This window comes from Psammomys obesus, unplaced genomic scaffold (genome assembly GCF_907164565.1).
Source record: "Psammomys obesus unplaced genomic scaffold, mPsaObe1.curated_primary_1811, whole genome shotgun sequence".
Classification (NCBI taxonomy): domain Eukaryota; kingdom Metazoa; phylum Chordata; class Mammalia; order Rodentia; family Muridae; genus Psammomys; species Psammomys obesus.
In genome coordinates, this window is record NW_026596256.1 from 4,323,350 (window position 1) to 4,341,211 (window position 17,862).

At 41.0% G+C, this 17,862-nt stretch overlaps 1 protein-coding gene across 6 annotated transcripts in view; it reads left to right on the forward strand.

Moving 5' to 3' along the window:
* Positions 1-237: 237 nt before the first annotated feature.
* Trpc4 (transient receptor potential cation channel subfamily C member 4) overlaps positions 238-17,862 on the forward strand; it is a 125,618-nt gene continuing 107,993 nt past the window's right edge. For all 6 annotated transcript variants that reach the window (XM_055596815.1, XM_055596816.1, XM_055596817.1 and 3 more), the window contains exon 1: positions 238-615. In XM_055596815.1, coding sequence (XP_055452790.1) covers positions 238-615 — 378 coding nt within the window. The remainder of the gene's footprint in view (positions 616-17,862) is intronic.

Here is a 17,862-nt window from a genome sequence, read left to right on the forward strand (position 1 = left end):
CATGCATATAATTAGATATTTTAAAAAGAAATTTTAAGTCCTGTTTTCCAGGCAGCTGAGTGAATGAATACCTGTTTTCATTACCTAAGGAGAAAACCTCTTTTTCTCATCAACAGAGACACTATTGTGGTCCGCCGTGACTGTGCCTCTGATAGCATGTGTGATGCCTATGGCCGACGCTCACACTCTGCTTTCTGTGTGTGCTTCTAGACATGATGGAGTAGCATGGCCTGAAGCATGGCTCAGTTCTATTACAAAAGAAGTGTCAGCGCCCCCTACCGAGACCGCATTCCTCTGAGGATTGTCAGAGCAGAGTCTGAACTCTCCCCATCAGAGAAAGCCTACTTGAACGCTGTGGAGAAGGGGGACTATGCAAGTGTCAAGAAGTCTCTGGAGGAAGCTGAGATTTACTTTAAAATCAACATTAACTGCATTGATCCCCTTGGGAGGACTGCCCTTCTCATCGCCATTGAAAACGAGAACCTGGAGCTCATTGAACTCCTGTTGAGTTTCAACGTCTATGTTGGCGATGCACTGCTTCATGCTATCCGGAAAGAGGTGGTTGGAGCTGTGGAGCTATTGCTCAACCACAAAAAGCCAAGTGGAGAGAAGCAGGTGGGTGCGAAAGTATTGTCTTTGGTTTATTTTGGATATTAGGAAGTTTCTTTAGATCTGTAAACACTGTGTGCGTGCGTGTGTGTGTGTGTGTGTGTGTGTGTGTGTGGTTTTCCTTCGTTCTTTTATTTCATTTCAACATTTTAAGCTATCACGCTGTAATTTGTTGGACTGTTTGTCTTTTTAACCTCCGTGCTCATTGTGGGCTCCTGAATCTGCCTGAAACAGTGAATACCACCATCTGATTTTCATGTTGTCTGTTAACACACTATCAAGGCTTCTTGTAGGTTCATACAAGAAGCAGAAATGATTGCTAGAAAGAAGCGCACTCTTACTGTAAGAGAGTTATAACATATTTATCAACTCCATAAGTGTGATGACACGTTATTGCTATGAAAAGAAAGTGTAAGTACAATGCAGTGTGTTTGCTTTCTCTCTGAGAGTTTTCTACCGTAGAAATGGAGCAACTATAGATGGGAACAGACAAGGAATGTTTTTTTCTGTCTGGATCTTTTGTGTTGGCACTGCTCTCCACATCTTGGAATGGCCTGGCTGATCCTGCTTCCTAACATTGACCCCTTTACTTCTTTGTATCAAAGCTAATGGTGGACTAATTCCAGAGACATTGCAGATACTACCATGGTTCCAAAATCTATCTCTCTTTCTTTCTTTTATTTTATTTTTTTTTCTGAGACAGGGTTTCTCTGTGTAACTTTGGCTGTCCTGGAACTCACTTTGTAGACCTGGGTGGCCTTGACCTCACAGAGATCACCTGCCTCTGCCTCCCTAGGGTCAAAATCTGTCTTTCAAAGTGGAATCATACCAAATTTGTCTATTTTACTTGTAGCAACTTCTGCCCTGTTTGATAACGCAACAGTTTTCTGTGTTTGAAAATGATGACCACTGAGGAATCACATAGCCAAGATGTGCTATGGCTACTATATAAACACTATATTGCCTTTGCTGCTATATAAATACTATATTGTCTTTGCTTCTCTGAAAGACTATTTTTTATTAAGATAGTCATAGTTAGTAGGTTAAAAACTGTGGCTGAGCATCTTTTCCAGTTCTGGGATGCCGTGTGTCTCATGATTCATTCTCAAATCTCATTCTCATTCACTCCTTCCTCTTCCCTAAACTAAACATTGATAAACTATAAACAAACAAACAAACAAACAAACAAACAAACAAACAAAAACACCTCTAAAAGAATCATACTTGCCTGCTTAGTGCCTAGCAAGCTTTGTTGTTTGCTACCTCATTTCCATGTTAAACTTCACTGACAGGATCAAGTTTATATTGACCCTTGGAAGCATGAGCAAACCTAGATTGAGGCATAAAGTTATAGTAACACCTAAAAACACTGTCAAATCCCAGTGTTCCACCACTAAGGAGATTCAGTCACCCAGATGGAGAAAGTTGCAGTCTGGCTTAGTGGCTGTAAGCTGAGGTTCTGCCGTCTCGGTGTTAGAGTGACATCACAGTGACAGAGCCTTGAAGAGTAACCAGCTTAGGGAGCAAAGGTAGATCCTCACCGTTTCGAGACTATAGCCAGTGTTTGTTCAGCTTTGTCATCACACAGACAGACAGCATGGTGGAGAAGATATGACCGCCACGCAAGGGCCAAGAAGCAAAGAGAAAGAAGCCTTCAGTGGCATGGCTTCTATAATATATTTTCTCCAACTGGGCCCTACCTGCAAGGATTTCTGCCATTTTCCTGTAGGCCATGAATCCAGGCACCCACTACTAAAATAATGCATTCATGTGGAGTAAGCCTCCGTCACTTCCTGAAAGCTCTACCTTTGAACACTGACACCCTCGGACAAAGGCTTCAGTACAAGAGCTGCTAAAAAATGCTGAAAACCCAAGCTGCTACCTTTAGTCACCTTTGGGCTTTACGTTTGTGCCTGTAATCATAGCCCTAAAGCTTCTACACATTTTACGAGCAACACGTTGAACTGTGTACCCCTTTGTAACTTTGCTTAGGAAGCCATAGGGGTGCTGTCAAGTCTTCCATCATCATAGACACCCAGAAGTCTATAGAACAAAACTGACATTAAATGTGTTTTTCACGTGTTACTGAAGGAACACATCAGTTTCGTTTTCTAGAGGGTTCTTCAGTGTCTCTTTAGACAATGACTTTGTGCTAACCAGAGAAATCTGGTGTCTGGAGAAGGTACCTGCTATTATGAGAATGTTTGCTGGAAAATGTTCAGCTTCTGAGCTAAGTCCTCATCTCACAAGTAGGTCCTGGCTCCTTACAGGCACTTGGACCTTGATTATTAATAGAAAGTAGTAAAGGTTTGCAGTCTGCCAAGACTCTGAAGCTTCCCAGGCCATGTGCTTCTGGAAGATGTCTCTCACATGAGGCTTCTGGCCAAGAATCCCTTTTCTATTTGTGTATTTCAGAATTCCACTTCAGTGAAGGACAGTAAAGGAAAACTGTCCTTTTTGATTTGAACTTGACAATTTTTGAAGAACACTCTCAGGCTCCCTTAGAGCCTGAGTTTGTAGTTCCTGATATGCAGCACCATGGAAATGAGGCTTCAGCAGCATGAATGTACAAGGTTTAGTCCATAAAAATCTGTAAAGGATGTGTTGAGGGCTGTGTTAAACCCCATTCGTGTTTGGCTGTGTATGTGTGATTTCATTAGGTAGCACATCTTTTAGACACAGACAACATCAACCAGAATGTCAGTTTTCATACATCACAAGATGTTGGAAACTTTTTTTTTTTTTGTAATGGAATTTGATTTATTGCTTTTTCCATAAAATAGTTTTTAATTCTTATTTTTTCTTCACAATTTATTCATTATATATCCTGGTTGAAGCCCCCTCCTTCAACTCCTCCCAGTCCCAACCTCCCTCCTCCTTCCTCCTAACCCATTCCCTTAATCCACTCAAAGGGGAAGTTCTCTACTATGATCCAGGCAGTCCTGATGAAACATAGTGGTTTTTTTTTCAATTTTAACTTTTTTTTCAGAATTTATTCATTATATATCCTGATTAAAACCCCCTCTCTCAACTCCTCCCAGTCCAACCCTCTCTCTCTCTTCCCCCATCCTTTTCTCCTAGTCCACTGAAACGATGAGTTCTCCTCCTTTGCCATCTGCCCATACCTTATCAACTCATTAGAACTGCCTGGATCCTCTTCCTCTGTGGCCCTGTAAGGCTGCATCACCAGGGGCAAGTGATTAAAGAGTAGGCAACTGAGTTCATGATAGAGGCAAGCCCCTGTTCCCCTTACTCGGAGATCCACATGGAGACTGAGCTGCCGATCAGCTACATCTGAGCAGAGGTGCTATGTCCTCTCCATGTGTGGTCCTTAGTTGGAGCCTATAATAAAGGGTCCTCTGAAAGGATCCACCCAACATGGGATTGAGCAGGCACTGAGATTCACAGCCAACCTTTGGCAGAGCACAAGAAGTTTTATGGAAGAAGAAAAGGGTGAAGATAGAATGACATGGAGAGGACAGGAGCCCCACAAGGAGACCAACAAAACTAAAAAATCTGAGCCCAGGTGATCCTGCAGAGACTGATGGAAACATATTTTTAACTGCACTGTTTTTTATTTCTTAAATAAAGTGTAAGGTTTTAGGTAATGCTTGTAATTATTGAAATAATTTTGTGTATAGTGGCAATCCATAGAATTCCAGATGTATAGATACTTATTCATCCCCAATATCCCAAAACACATCAACACTAATGCTGAGGTCACTGGAGCAAAGTATAGCATTAAAACAGTAATTATCAGATTTGATAAATGTGACTTCAAGCAAAGGCCAAGCAAGAGCTTCTAATGTAAAACCATTAAAAACCAATTATTAGAAAATCACTAAGATCCTGAAATATGCTGTGTATTTGTAGATATGTTATTATTTGACAAATCTGTCACATGCTACATTTTTCCTCTGGAAAAGATCCAGTGTTTGGTGGCATACTCCAATCATGAGCGCTGGGATACTTCAAATGAATTGGTGTGCTTCTTAATTACACTCACCGGGGAGTAATTTCTGCTGACTTAGTCTGCTAGGCCTTGTGCTGGAGCCTAAAGAGAAACAGCATTCCTATTCTCAAGAGCATTAAGCTCTAGTTATGAAGAAAGGGAAAAATCCAACATAGAATTAAGAATAAAGGTGGTAGCAATAGAAAAGAAAAAAGAAAAAAAAAACTTGTAGTCTTTATGAAGTTAAATAAGTGGATTTGATAAACACAGTGTTACAGGGTAGAGGATGTGAGAGAGCAGGAGACAGATGTAAAGGGAGAGACAGCTATGTTGGTTGAATACCTTGGGAAATTATAGGAGCACTGTCTAAAATAGACTCTTTGAGAAATGGCCTAAGGGACCAGATTGGATATATTTAGTTTTTAATGGCTATTGATACCTCAGAGTTAATTAGAAATGTAGGGCTGAATGAGGTCTGGAGGAGTGGATAGATGAAAATAAGGACAGCAAAAGTAAACCAAACTCCCATATCTCTGTAGCTCCTAATGAAACATTTTACATCTTACCACTAACCTTCATGGAAATCTTTGTGGGGTTTTAGCATACCGTGACTTTTGTCAGTGTGGCTTTGAAGGTTTGCTTCTCCTAGTAAAGCAGAAGCCCGTGGTTCTTGGTACCTGTGAGAGATGGCACGGGGAGGATTGTGTGTTCTCACTGGGGTCGCTCTCTTGCTGGTGTCACTACACTGCTGCCCTCTGTTACGCTTTGTTTTTCTGAACTTTTCTCTAGCCTTCCTATACCACACTCCCCTAGAGACAGTAGCCAAGGATGAGTTCTCAGCTCCATTTTTGGTCAATTGATTGGCTACTTGACTTTAAACTGTTTCTGGCTGACATTTCTCCTAAGATGTCTTTAGAGGCCAGATCAAGTACAACTACATTTGTCCCGGGAAATGTTCATCTGGAGGCAGAGTAAGCTTTCCCACTCTTCATTTGCACCGGTTGTTCTATGCCTTTAGCACCGTTGGAATCACAGGGCGGGCCCCATGAGCTGCTGGACCCTACTTGTGGCTTCTGACACAGCAACTTTGAAATGACACCCTGAAATTTATGTAGAAATAAGCAAGTTCCCAGAAGAAGGTGACACTGGTCTGGACACGATTCTAGAGAAGCTGTGACTTAGGGAATACTGAAATTGATCGAACACATGCACTTCTCTGCGGCGTGTGGTAAACGGTATGGTGCTAACCTGGTTAGGAGAGTCCAGTGAAATCTGTTAGAATGATATCATTCATTAGCCTCACGGCAAGGTCCTAGAGTAATTCAGTTGAAGATACATTGATTCTAAAACTCGACTACAAACCACTGATGGACTCTATAACCGGGACAGACCATGAAATCATCTAATACAGTCCTTTACTTCAAAAAGGAGAAAAGGAGAGGAGGTTCACAGAGTGCCTGGGATTTGGCCTGACTGAAGCATTTGTAATACAATGCTACCTATCAACCTCCATCTAGTCACGGTGATGACATGTCTCAGCTGGCAAAGCCAGGAATCATTAGTCTTTAAATGTCTGGGCCCTTGAAATGGGCCAGTTGGCCTGGCTCTAGCCACAGCACCATTTTGGAAGAGGAGTCATTTGAATTGTTAATTTCTCTAAATTAGGTTATAGAAAAGACATATTAAAGAGATGCTCTGGTCCTACGTATTCTGTATATTTGTCCTAAATATTACAATGACATTTTAAGTCTGGTTGCTCAATAAATATTCATTGTGGCCCTCTGTCTGTACTCTTTGCTATAGCCATGGCATCAGAATAATAGTCACTAGACGCTGTGAAGTGCTAAGAAAAGGCAAGAGTGGGCCTCATTTTTTTTTTTTTTTTGTAAATAGAAGGCTGATAGAAGGCTTGCCTCTGGCACTCTTTTTCGTTTCTGATTTGAAATTTCTGTATCTCTCTGGGTTGTGGTTCTGTGTCAACTTTCCAAAGTCTAGTGGTGCTTACACTTTTCAATCATTTTTATAAATTTACATGTGAGTCCGATATAATAATGCTACCATAACTATGCCATGCCTTCCTGCAGGTACATACAGACCAGTAACCCAGAATGTCCTGCAAGCTGAGTAAAGCATCGTCAGTTTACCCCCGAAGACCATGTGATTTTTCTGTTCATATTTGCAAACAGGAAACAAGTTCAGGATGAGCACAGCAGAACGTAATTCTGTTTGTTTTCTTCTTTCCTTGCCAGTGGATATAGGGATGGGTTTATAGTCTCAGTAGTCTTTGTAATACAATTCTGTGGCTTTAGAAACATTAACTATTATGAAATCAGAAAAATCAAAGACTGTGAAATGGAATTCTGGCATTAGCAAGCTAATTCAAAAATATATCCCAGCAAAAATATCAGTAACTAGAAATATATAACTCTTTTCACTGGCTGTGAATGCTTAGTAAATCCATCTCTGGGCACTGGGTGTAGACCTGTTCTTTAAACAGATATAATACTTTATGTTGCCTCTGTCTGCTTTCACTTTCAAGAATCAGACACTGAAAAGGTTTATAGGGTTTTCTTTACTAGGCTTCAGCAAAAGCCATTTACCTTTTACACTCATGATTTTAATTCAAGGTTTACTAAATTACATGGAGACAAAGATATAGTCAGTCTAGAAGTTTAGTTAGAACATGGATTCATTGCTATAGTAAAAACTCTGTGACCATCCTTCATGGATCACCTAATGGCAGCTTTTCCTGTTTGTGCTCATGAAATCATGCCTTAGGTCAAGTCTGGAATATCAACAGTATGCACACAGTGTGAATCTGCCTGCTACCAGTAAAGTAAATGAGCCCAAAGATCCATGAACCCATAAACAGCTAACATCGAAATTTACAGCAGGCAAGAGAATGAAAGAACACAAGAAAAATAAATGATGAGGGATACAGATGTCATTTCTTAAGCCAGGCATCGTAGTGACATATTGAGGTAATCCTAAGAGCTGGGATGCCAAAGCAGGAGGATCACTGTGGGTTCAGGGCTAGCCTGGGCTACAGAGTGAGCCACGTGCCAAAAATACAAAAAAAAAGTGCTGTTTCTCACCTCTTCAAAATGTTTATCCCACTGTGAGATCTAGCGACATCAATCAACAATTCCACTTTATTTAAACTCTGGTATAAAGTGATCAATAAAAATGTTATACAATAATATTCTTTTAATCTGCCTCTAGAGTTAAATAGCTAACAATCTTCTCCAAATTGGATTTCTTTTTATAATGCAATGTAGTCAATATTAACAAGTACTTTGAAGATCTGAAAAATAAATTGTGTTTTATTATTCCACAGCAGGGGATTTTAAAGCTGTTACAACACGGAGCTTAAATTGTTTAGTCAGCTGGCAAATGGCAATCTTTAAAGAAGTAAGTTGTTCTAAATGAAACCATGTTAAAGAGTGGCCCTTTGAAACACTGTTAATATGATACAGTGGCTTCAGCTAATTAGCTGTTCTTGCTCTTATTCAGGTAACCTCCTTGGTCATGTGAAGGCCAGCAGTCACACATAATCCCTTGGGAATGTGCTCCCTTGCTCCATCCTGTTGGCACATCACAAGTTAGCTCACATTAAAGCAAAACACGCCAGATATGTCAGGAGGCCACAAAATAAAGGATTCGACCTCTTTAGGAAAACATCAGGTGAGAAGCAAACACAGGTTCCAGCAAGAGGAAGTCTTCAAGTGTGTAGAGACTTGTCTTTCCTAGCAGATGTCCTAGAGAAACAGAACCTGCTTCTTGGCACAGAAAAGGTCCTGGCAGAAGAAACTGAGTCACTCTTGGGATGGAGGGTGTGAGAACATGTCTCGAGAGCTTAGAAGGGAAAGGCCCGGATCTAACTCGGGACTTCAACGTCAGGAAAATCATAGAGTTATTGGAGCTTTAACTTCCTCAGAACAAAGAAGAGGTTGGCATTCGTACTGATGAAGTCACGTGGAGAGTTGAATGTGAGTGTGCGCAGTGTGGAACACTGCACAGACAGTGGAAGCCCCTTGCTTGGACGCCATTGAAACGGCCTCTATTCTCACACCTCAGACTGACTATTTTAATTTAATTGAAATGCTCATCAAAGATGCTAAGTGGCCCTTGGAGCAGTCTTTCAAAGGTGGCCTCTGATGAAAAGCTTTATTATTAAAAATTCTCCAGCCTATTAAAAATGTCGTGATTAGGGCTGGAGAGATGGCTAGTGATTAAGAGCACTTGCTAGTCCTAACAGGACTCAAGTTTCATTCCAGACACCCACCGTACCTGCTGGCTGATAAGCCCCTGCACCTCTACTTCATGCATGCAGACACACATAGAAACACACACATACATAAAAATCACTCTGAAAGTCATAATTAAATCTACAATCATATTTCTGTGGGAATTTACTAATTGAATTTCTTTATTAATTTTTACACCAACAATGAGCTATTGGATGTAACCGAGTGTGTTTGGCAGAAGCAGAAGTAGAAATTAGAAAAGTCTATATACTATGGCCAGAATGAGCGGCCACGGACTTGAACATGCCCTTCCAACTTGCCTTGTTGCCTTTCCCTCTTCATGGGCAAAATGAACGTTACTGCTTTAATATTAGAACAACAGGCAGAGGAGGTAGAATTAGCCTCACTTTTCCAGCTGGCAGGAAGTGGCCTCATTTTCATCGTCATCATTTGTCTTTTGTTGATTCATTTTCTACATCAATTAAGGTCTAGATGTCCACATTCCATATCAATGTTTGCATCATTTACTAGAAGCCCTGGACAAGTATGCCTAGTCACAAGCTCAGAGCATGCAAACGCTTAAGGTTCAAACTCTCATACAAGGAGTAGGCGGATATTGGAGGCTGAGAAAAGTTGACAGCAGCAAACCTTTTACCCTATGTGCAATCTCTTCTCCCTTAACTGACATGAAGATAAGTGACTAGCTGGCTTTTCCTTTGCACAGTCCTCACCCTGTCTCATGAGTAACCTTGTTACACATTTCTTCATCGCTTCTGGAATCTTTGAAGGAATGCACATTGGTTTGTTTGACATGGCGATTAGGTTTTCATCACTGGTAGGTAACGCTAGTACGACCATATTTGCGCACAGTAACATCAAGAATAAGGAAATGATATAGAAGTAATTATGTTGAGACTTTATACCATAAATTTTATTTTCTCTGTCTGGATGTTTTGCCTGAATATGTGCACTGTGTGCTTGGTGTCTGCAGAGTTCAGAAGATGTCAGATCCCTTTAGAACTGGAGTTCTGGATGGTCGTGAGCCATTGCATGGGTGCTGGATTTTCTGAAAAAGCAAAAAGTGCTCTTTAAAAAAAAAAAAAATACAGGGTTTCTCTGTATTTCTCTGTATTCTCTGTGTGGCCTTGGTTGGCCTGGACTTGCTTTGTCTACCAGGTTGGCCTCAAACTCACAAAGACGTGCCTGCTGAGTACTGAGATTAAAGGTGTGTGTCACCGTACCGGCTAAGCTCTGTCCTTAATATGCATACTTGTTGCTTGGCATACATCTAAAAGATGTGCTCTTAAACACTCTGCTGTCCCTTGAGCTCATAACACATTTTAAAATAAAACTGGAACCCCACAGCAGATCTAGAACACATTTGTGACCACTTGAGACTGTTACATTATGAAAGCTTCTGAGCGAGCTTTGTGGAAAGTTTTGCTGCCATTTGATAAAGAGAGACTAACTTGACTGAGCCAACGAGAGTAGGTAGCTACAGTGACCTAAATGGGGAAAATGCCAGATTTCTGTCAGATAGTGCAGCCTCTAGGTGCTCAAGTTCCATACAGAGAAAGGTCTATATTTGTATGCAGGGAGTCACAATACCTACTGTAGCTTCTCAAGGGCCTTAGATTAAGGTGTGGTTCTTTGCCTCTGGAAGCTATCTGGATGTGGCGGGAACTGTGAGAGTTGCAGTCAAGTGAGAGGTCTTCAGGTCACTGAGAATACGGCTCTCCTCCCCCACTCTCTCCCTGACCCTGTGTGAGGTGAATGGCTAACTCCAGTGGAAATGCGCACTCCCAGCCAAATGTCATGACATGCCATCTCACCTCAGACTCAAATGGGTGCCGCCACTGTCTCTTCTAACTTATAAGTCCAAAGAAACTCTTTTCTTCACGGGTTGCTATGTTAGGCAAACGTGACAACAACAGAAAGCAATCACAATGCTTATTGTAATGTTAAGGTCAAGTAAATTCTTGTATTGCCTGGACGAAATGAAGAAAAAAAAAACTATATTAGTTTGGAGGCCATTTTTAATTTTTGTAACTGCTTTCCATCCATCCATCAATCAGATTTTTGTAACTGGTTGGCTAAACCTACTGACACAGAAGGCCAATAGAACCTAACTGGTTCCCGTTTCGGCACTGAATTAAGAGTTCATTTTTACTGGCTCTTGTGGGAGCCTTACAAACTTCATGGAACACTTATCTAAGGAAATCTCTACTAAGCAATAGAATTGAACAACTTAGGCACAAATGCAGGTACATGGGCACTAAAGGAAAGAGACTGTGGGTTCAAGGTCAGTATCTAACTGTTAGGGATAAAGACTTTGAGGCTCAGAGGTTAAATATCTACCCCATCAGAGCCGAGTGCAGGTTTGATTGTTTTCAAGAGCCTTCTTTGGTCATCTGATAAACTGCCTCAGAAATCAAGAACATGCCACAGCCTGGGAATAAAACCAGGTTCTGGAGCCTGTGGCTGTGCAGAACGACCCTGAAATCTGTTCAACCGGAGGCTCCTGGTATGTCTTAATCACCATAATCACTGAACACACAGGACTTGCCTGCTTTCCTCCTGGAGAGTTGCAGGAAGAGATTGGCAGTAATAAGGGAGACTCTGCTGGCACACTGAGAGATTGCTGGGAAGAGGGAGGTGAGAACGGCACATTAGCAGGAGTGTGGGAGATGAATGTCAGGCCAAGCAGACATCAGCACTCTGGTCGAAGGCGGGACTCTGCCAGGAGTTTGTTCTGAGCTGATCCTTTACGCTGCCACTCCGCAGGGACAGACACTGGCATTTTGCTGAAGGAGGTTAACTCCATTTGAGATGGAGTTAAAGTGTCCTCCCCTCGCTTTGCCTTTGTCCTATTCTGTACGCATCAAGTGTTTTCATAAAAATATGAACCCTTGTGTCACTATCGAACAGTCCTCACAGACAACTTCATGATAAAAACAAGAGGAGTTTAAATTGCTTTCCCTAAAAGAAGGTTTAGCGGCTTTGGAACAGAGTCTAAGAGTTGGTGCAGTATGCTTTATCGGTTTGCACAGGATCCCTCATTTTCACTGTTTCCTCCTTAACCTCCACCACAACTGACCAACAGGCAGGGAAACAACTAAAGGTGGAGAGATAAACATGAAAGGGGATGAAATGTTCTGGATGAGGCTGCGGTTTGGATCATCAGTGTCTGCAGTTTCCAGACACTGAGGGCCAGTGTCTGGAAGGCATGGTCTTTAGCTCATGGTTGTGTTGGCAGCTCCTGCAGTCTGAGGGGGCTGGGTCAGTTGGAAGGAAGTTATGTCACTACCTTCATTGTTTACTCTGCTTCTGGGCCACCATAAGGTGAACATTCTTGTGTATTTAGAATAAAATCATAAGGTAGAAAATATTTGAAAGAGGAAATTTATGAAGCATATGACAAAGTTGACCAAAATGATTCTATTTAGCACTGTGTGGCAGGCATCTAAACATGTTGGCTAATTATGCACTTTTCATCAGGAAACACTCCATCAACACAGGGAAAGAACCACCTTTTCTATCAGAAATTAACATTTTAAAAAAAAAAGCAAATTAGTCATACTTGGTGAAGGAAATACCAAACACAGACATTATGCTTATCTGTGCATTCATTTTCCCTTTTTTGTACACAAGTATATAATTTTGAATCTGGTTCAAATGTTGGAAGAAAGCATATGATATTGGAGTATTTTCTTTTATTTTTTAGTAAACAATGGTTTCAGTTGCTTCCGCATTCCATAAATGTTTTTATTTTGCTGTTCTTTGTGCTTGTCTATCTTGTGAATGTAACACCTTTTTCTTGGCCTCCTCATCTATCAATGGACATTCGGTTCCATTTCCAGTGTATGTGCAGGTATTTTTGTTGTGTGTTGACTTGAGGCCTTCTAACCAGGCATAGTATAGTGGGTCATATGGGAGTTCTCTTTCCAACCATTTTATGAACTTCCACACTGAAATTCCTTAGTTGCTGCATGTTTTCAGTTTCCTATCAGGGGTTAATTAGTGTTCCTCATTCCTAAAGCTTTTTTAATTTTTAATTTTTTTTTCTGTGAGATTGAATCTCAAAGGAGTCTTAATTTGAATTTACCCTATGTTAAGTGTGTTAAACACCTCTTCATATTTTCATTGAGCATTTATATTTCTTCTATTTAAGTACTGCCTCCATGGCCATTTGTGCATTAATTGAGTGATTTGATTTTTACTGATAAACTTCTATAATTTTTTTATATCCTAGATATGGAACCTCCTGTGATTGTTGTTGTTATTAGCTCTTCTTTAAATGTTTGCAACAATTCAAAATTGAACGTGTCTGGTCTAGAGTCTTTTTTCATTGGGAAACTCTTTATCACTGCTCTACTTTTTTAAAATTTATTTATTTATTTATTACAATTTATTCACTTTGTGTCCCAACTGTAGCCCCCTCCCTTATCCCCTTCCAATCCCGCCCTCCCTCCCCCTTCTCCCATGCTCTTCCCCCAAGCCCACTGATAGGGGAAGTCCTCCTCCCTTTCCCTCTGACCCTAGCCTATCAGGTCTCATCAGGACTGGCTACACTGTCTTCCCCTATGACCTGGTAAGGCTGTTCCCCTCTCAGGGGGAGGTGATCAAAGAGCTAGCCACTGAGTTCATGTCAGAGAAAGCCCCTGTTTTCCATTACTAGGAAATCCACTTGGATACTGAGCTGCCATGGTCTACATCTGTCAGGGGTTCTAGTTTATCTCCATGAATGGTCCTTGGTTGGAGTATCAGTCTCAGAAAAGACCCCTGAGCCCAGATTTTTTGGTTCTGTTGCTCTCCTTGTGGAGCTTCTGTCCCCTCCAGATTTTTCTATCTCCCCCATCTTCTACAAGATTCCCTGCACTCTGCCCAGAGTTTGGCTATGAGTTTCAGTATCTGCTTCAATACCCTGCTGGATAGAGTCTTTCAGAGGCCCTCTGTGGTAGGCTTCTGTCCTGTTCCCTGTTTTCTCCCTCTTTTGATGTCCATCTTCTTTGCTTTTCTGAATGAGGATTGATCATCTTACCCAGTGTCCTCCTTCTTGATTAGCTTCTTTAGTTATACAGATTTTAGTATGTTTATCCTATATTATATGTCTAATATCCACTTATTAGTGAGTATATACCCTGTGTGTCTTTCTACTTCTGGGATACCTCACACAGGATGATCTTTTCTAGATACCACTATTTGCCTGCAAATTTCATGATTCCTTGTTTTTAATTGCTGAGTAGTGTTCCATTGTGTAAGTGTACCACAATTTATGTATATATTCTTCAGTTGAGGAACATCTGGGTTGTTTCCAGATTCTGGCTGTTACAAATAAAGCTGCAACCTACAAACATGGTTGTGTAAATATCCTTGTTGTATATTGGAGCATATTTTGGATATAGGCCTAAGAGTGGTACAGCTGGATCTTGAAGTAGCATCATTCCTTTTTTTTCTGAGAAAACACCAGATTGATTTCCAAAGTGGTTGTACAAGTTTACATTCCCACCAGCAAGAAAGGAGGATTCCTCTTTCTCCACATCCTCTCCAGGATGTGTTGTCATTTGAGTTTTTGATCTTGGCTATTCTGATGGGCATAAGGTAAAATCTCAAGGTCGTTTTGATTAGCATTTCCCTGATTACTAAGGAAGTTGAGCATTTCTTTAAGCGTTTCTCTGCCATTCGATATCCCTCTATTGAGAATTCTCTGTTTAGCTGTTCCCCATTTTTTTTTTAATTGGGTTACTTGATTTGTTTCTTTTGAACTTCTTGAGTTCTTTATATATTCTGGATATTAGTCCTCAGATAGAGAGTAGGTGAAGATCTTTTGCCAATCTGTAGGCTGTTGTTTTGTTCTGACGACAGTGTCCTTTGCTTTACAGAAGCTTTTCAGTTTCATGGGGTCCCATTTATTGATTGTTGTTCTTAGAGCCTGTGCTGTTGGTGTTCTGTTCAGGAAGTTGTCTCCCGTGCCAATGAGATCAAGGTTCTTCTCCACTTTTTTGTTTTTCTAACAGGTTTACTGTGTCTGGTTTTATGTTGAAGTCTTTGATCCACTTTGATTTTATTTTTGTGCAGGGTGATGAGTATGGATCTGTTTGCATTTTTTAACATGTAGACATCCAGTTAGACCAGCACCATTTGTTGAACATGCTATTTTTTCCCCCATTGTGTGGTTTTGGCATCTTTGTCAAAAATCAGGTGTCCATAGGTGTGTGGATTTTTTAAATGCCTATTGTGTTTGACTGCCTGGTTCTTTCTATAGTCCAGGTCATTCCCTATGTTGGCTTTATTTAATTTCTTAGGCCTTTAGTGTCTCAGCACTTTCTTTGAGCTGGTGTATATCTGGAGCTCTTGGATGCTGTCATTTTGTTAATTTTTGTTCCATATTGGTTTCTGAAGGCTGTGGCTCATATGAAGTTTGAGTCTCTTTTGCAGGCACTTGTCACTCATTCTTTATCATCTCTTCCAGGTCACTTTGCTCATCTTTTTTCTAAATCTCTGCCTCAGTTGTAGGGTTTTTTTTTTTTGCATATTTTTATTTGCTTTAAGAGATTTACTCCTTAGAGTTTGTCAAATCTTCTGAGGACACACAAGGAAACCCAAACCCTGGCTTCACTTAACCTGCTTTGCTTGCCAAATCTTATCTTGAACGCCACCACATCCCCATGTCCCTACACAGAGCTGGCGTTGACTATTAACAAAATTATCAGCACACTCATGATTTCGCCCCTGCTCCTTTCTTCTAGAATTCACATTCCAACTCTTTGTGATTCCTTTTGCTTGTGGAGTCACAAATGCAGTGATCCATCAGTGCTGCACACAGGATTTCCCTCCTGCTTTGCCGTAGTTCTATAGCCACCCTTAGGTGTTGATAGTCAGAATGGTGGGACCTTTCATAGGTGGGGCCAGTGAGAGGTGCTATTTCATGGGTAGTACAACACAAGATTAATGAGCCTCCATGACCACCACCATGTGCCCCACAGGCCCAAGCATCCAGGAAATCTGCCATGGACTAAATCCTCAAAACCTGAGCCCAAATCAACCTTTTGTCTTTATAAGCTGATTATCACAAGCGTTTGATGCAGTACTGGATGGTTGACTGACAAACCTCTTTTGTAATATTATCTGGCAAAATTCTGCCTCCTCTGTCTTGTAACCAGGGATCCAGAGAGGGCCGAAGAAAGGCATGCAGCCATCTGGACTAGTTTCGCTCTGAAAGCATGATGATTCATTTTGAGGGAGTACATGTAGCTCCCACTTGTCTTCATGCTTAACGGTTTTCCTTCTTTCCCCAGACATGTAGCAAGACCACGAGACATGTTTCCTACTTTCTGAAGTAATACCTCTTGTTTTCCCTTGCACCAATAGAAGTGATTGTAAGAAGTCCACATGCATATTTCCCTGTACCTGCCTCAGCATCCTGCATTGCACACTGTACAATCGTCTGCTTCACTGTCTGTGTTCTCAATACCCTTTACAGCTCCTTGCTCATCTTCTCAAAATCTAAATTTTGAAATGTCAGAGAGTTCAAATCTCCAACTACTATTTTCTCCCTGCACTCACTTCTCACTTGTGAAATGACATCCAGGCTCACAGTTTTAAATACTGCATGTACATTGATAACTGATATGGGGGTCCACGTTTCTAATGTTATTTCAAGTTTAACATGAGAAGATTATATCTTGATCTCTCTTATGTCTCCAAGCCTTTCTCTGAGAATGGTCTCAAAGAGATGCCCCTTCCTGTACTCAGGTCTGGTATTCAGTCACCCTTGGCTTATTTATGTGGGATTCCATCTTATATCTATAATAGTCTACTAACAAATCCCAGTGGCTTCAATTTTATATTTTACCCAGTATTACCCCAGTATTAACCAGTGTCACGGTCTCCACTGTAATTTCTTTCTTTGCATGCTGCTTGCCATCTTCCTCCTTAGTGTATCCTCCATCCCCTTAGTTCCTTCTCAGTGCAAATGCCAGACTGGTTCTACTTTAGGTGGCCATATCCTGTTGTCCCTCTGTTCATAATGCCCTGATAACTTTTCATTTCACTACGGAGTCACAGCCACTGTTCTGAAAGTGGGTCAAATCGCATGTGTATCATCTACTTTTCTCTAATATTGCCATCTACACTCTTCCATCACAAATTGTCCTGCTATTCAATCGCCCAAAGCTCCAGGCATGCCCAGGCATTGTTATCTTCATGCCCATAGTCCCCTCTTCTGAGAGTATTCTGCCCTCAGGAGCATGCATCACTTGATCCCCTCTTCAGTGTTACAGTCTCATTTACCTTTGTCCATAGAGAGGTGTAATCTAATCTCTGTTGCATGCTTTCTTTCTTCTTACTCCACTGTGGTTTTCTTTGTGAATTGTACAGTTCTTCCATTTTTAATATAACCATCATCTTGTTTGCTCAGGATTGTGCCTTTATTATTTCTCCAAATGAAGACAAAGACATTATCTGCTGTGCAAATTGCTATATTCTTGGAAGTTGACAGAATGAGGGGCAGGAGGTCCAGCTGTACTAAGGTGTTATTGAATGGCTGGAAAGATAGACTTTCACATTTGCCAACCACAGTTAATGCAAGCAGAACAGCTAGCGCTGTGTAGAGAATGGTGAGCACATTGAGTTTATTGATTCTCAGCAGGAATACAGCTCAAGTGTGGGATGGATACATTTCACCTGGGGAAATTAAGAGAGGGCTACCACAGAAATGACAGTGATGGTGAGGTGCCAGTTATACTAAGTTATACTAATGGTAATGGATTGTGCTTTGTGAAGTATTATATATACAGAATGTTTTTAATGTCTAACTTTGACTTTAGTCCTTAGTCTCTTAGTCCTTAAGAGAATCTTAAACCAAGACTATATTCAGCGCCCCCCCCTTTTTCTGGTGAGAAAACCGAAAATGAACAGGTGGTGTCATTCGAAAGCTTTCTGAAACCTGCAATTAATGGAATAATACTTATGCCCAAACACTACCAAGAAAAACAGTCATGGATGCCCATAGACCAGAGAGTTCCAAAAAGAACATGACAAAATATGGTCAAA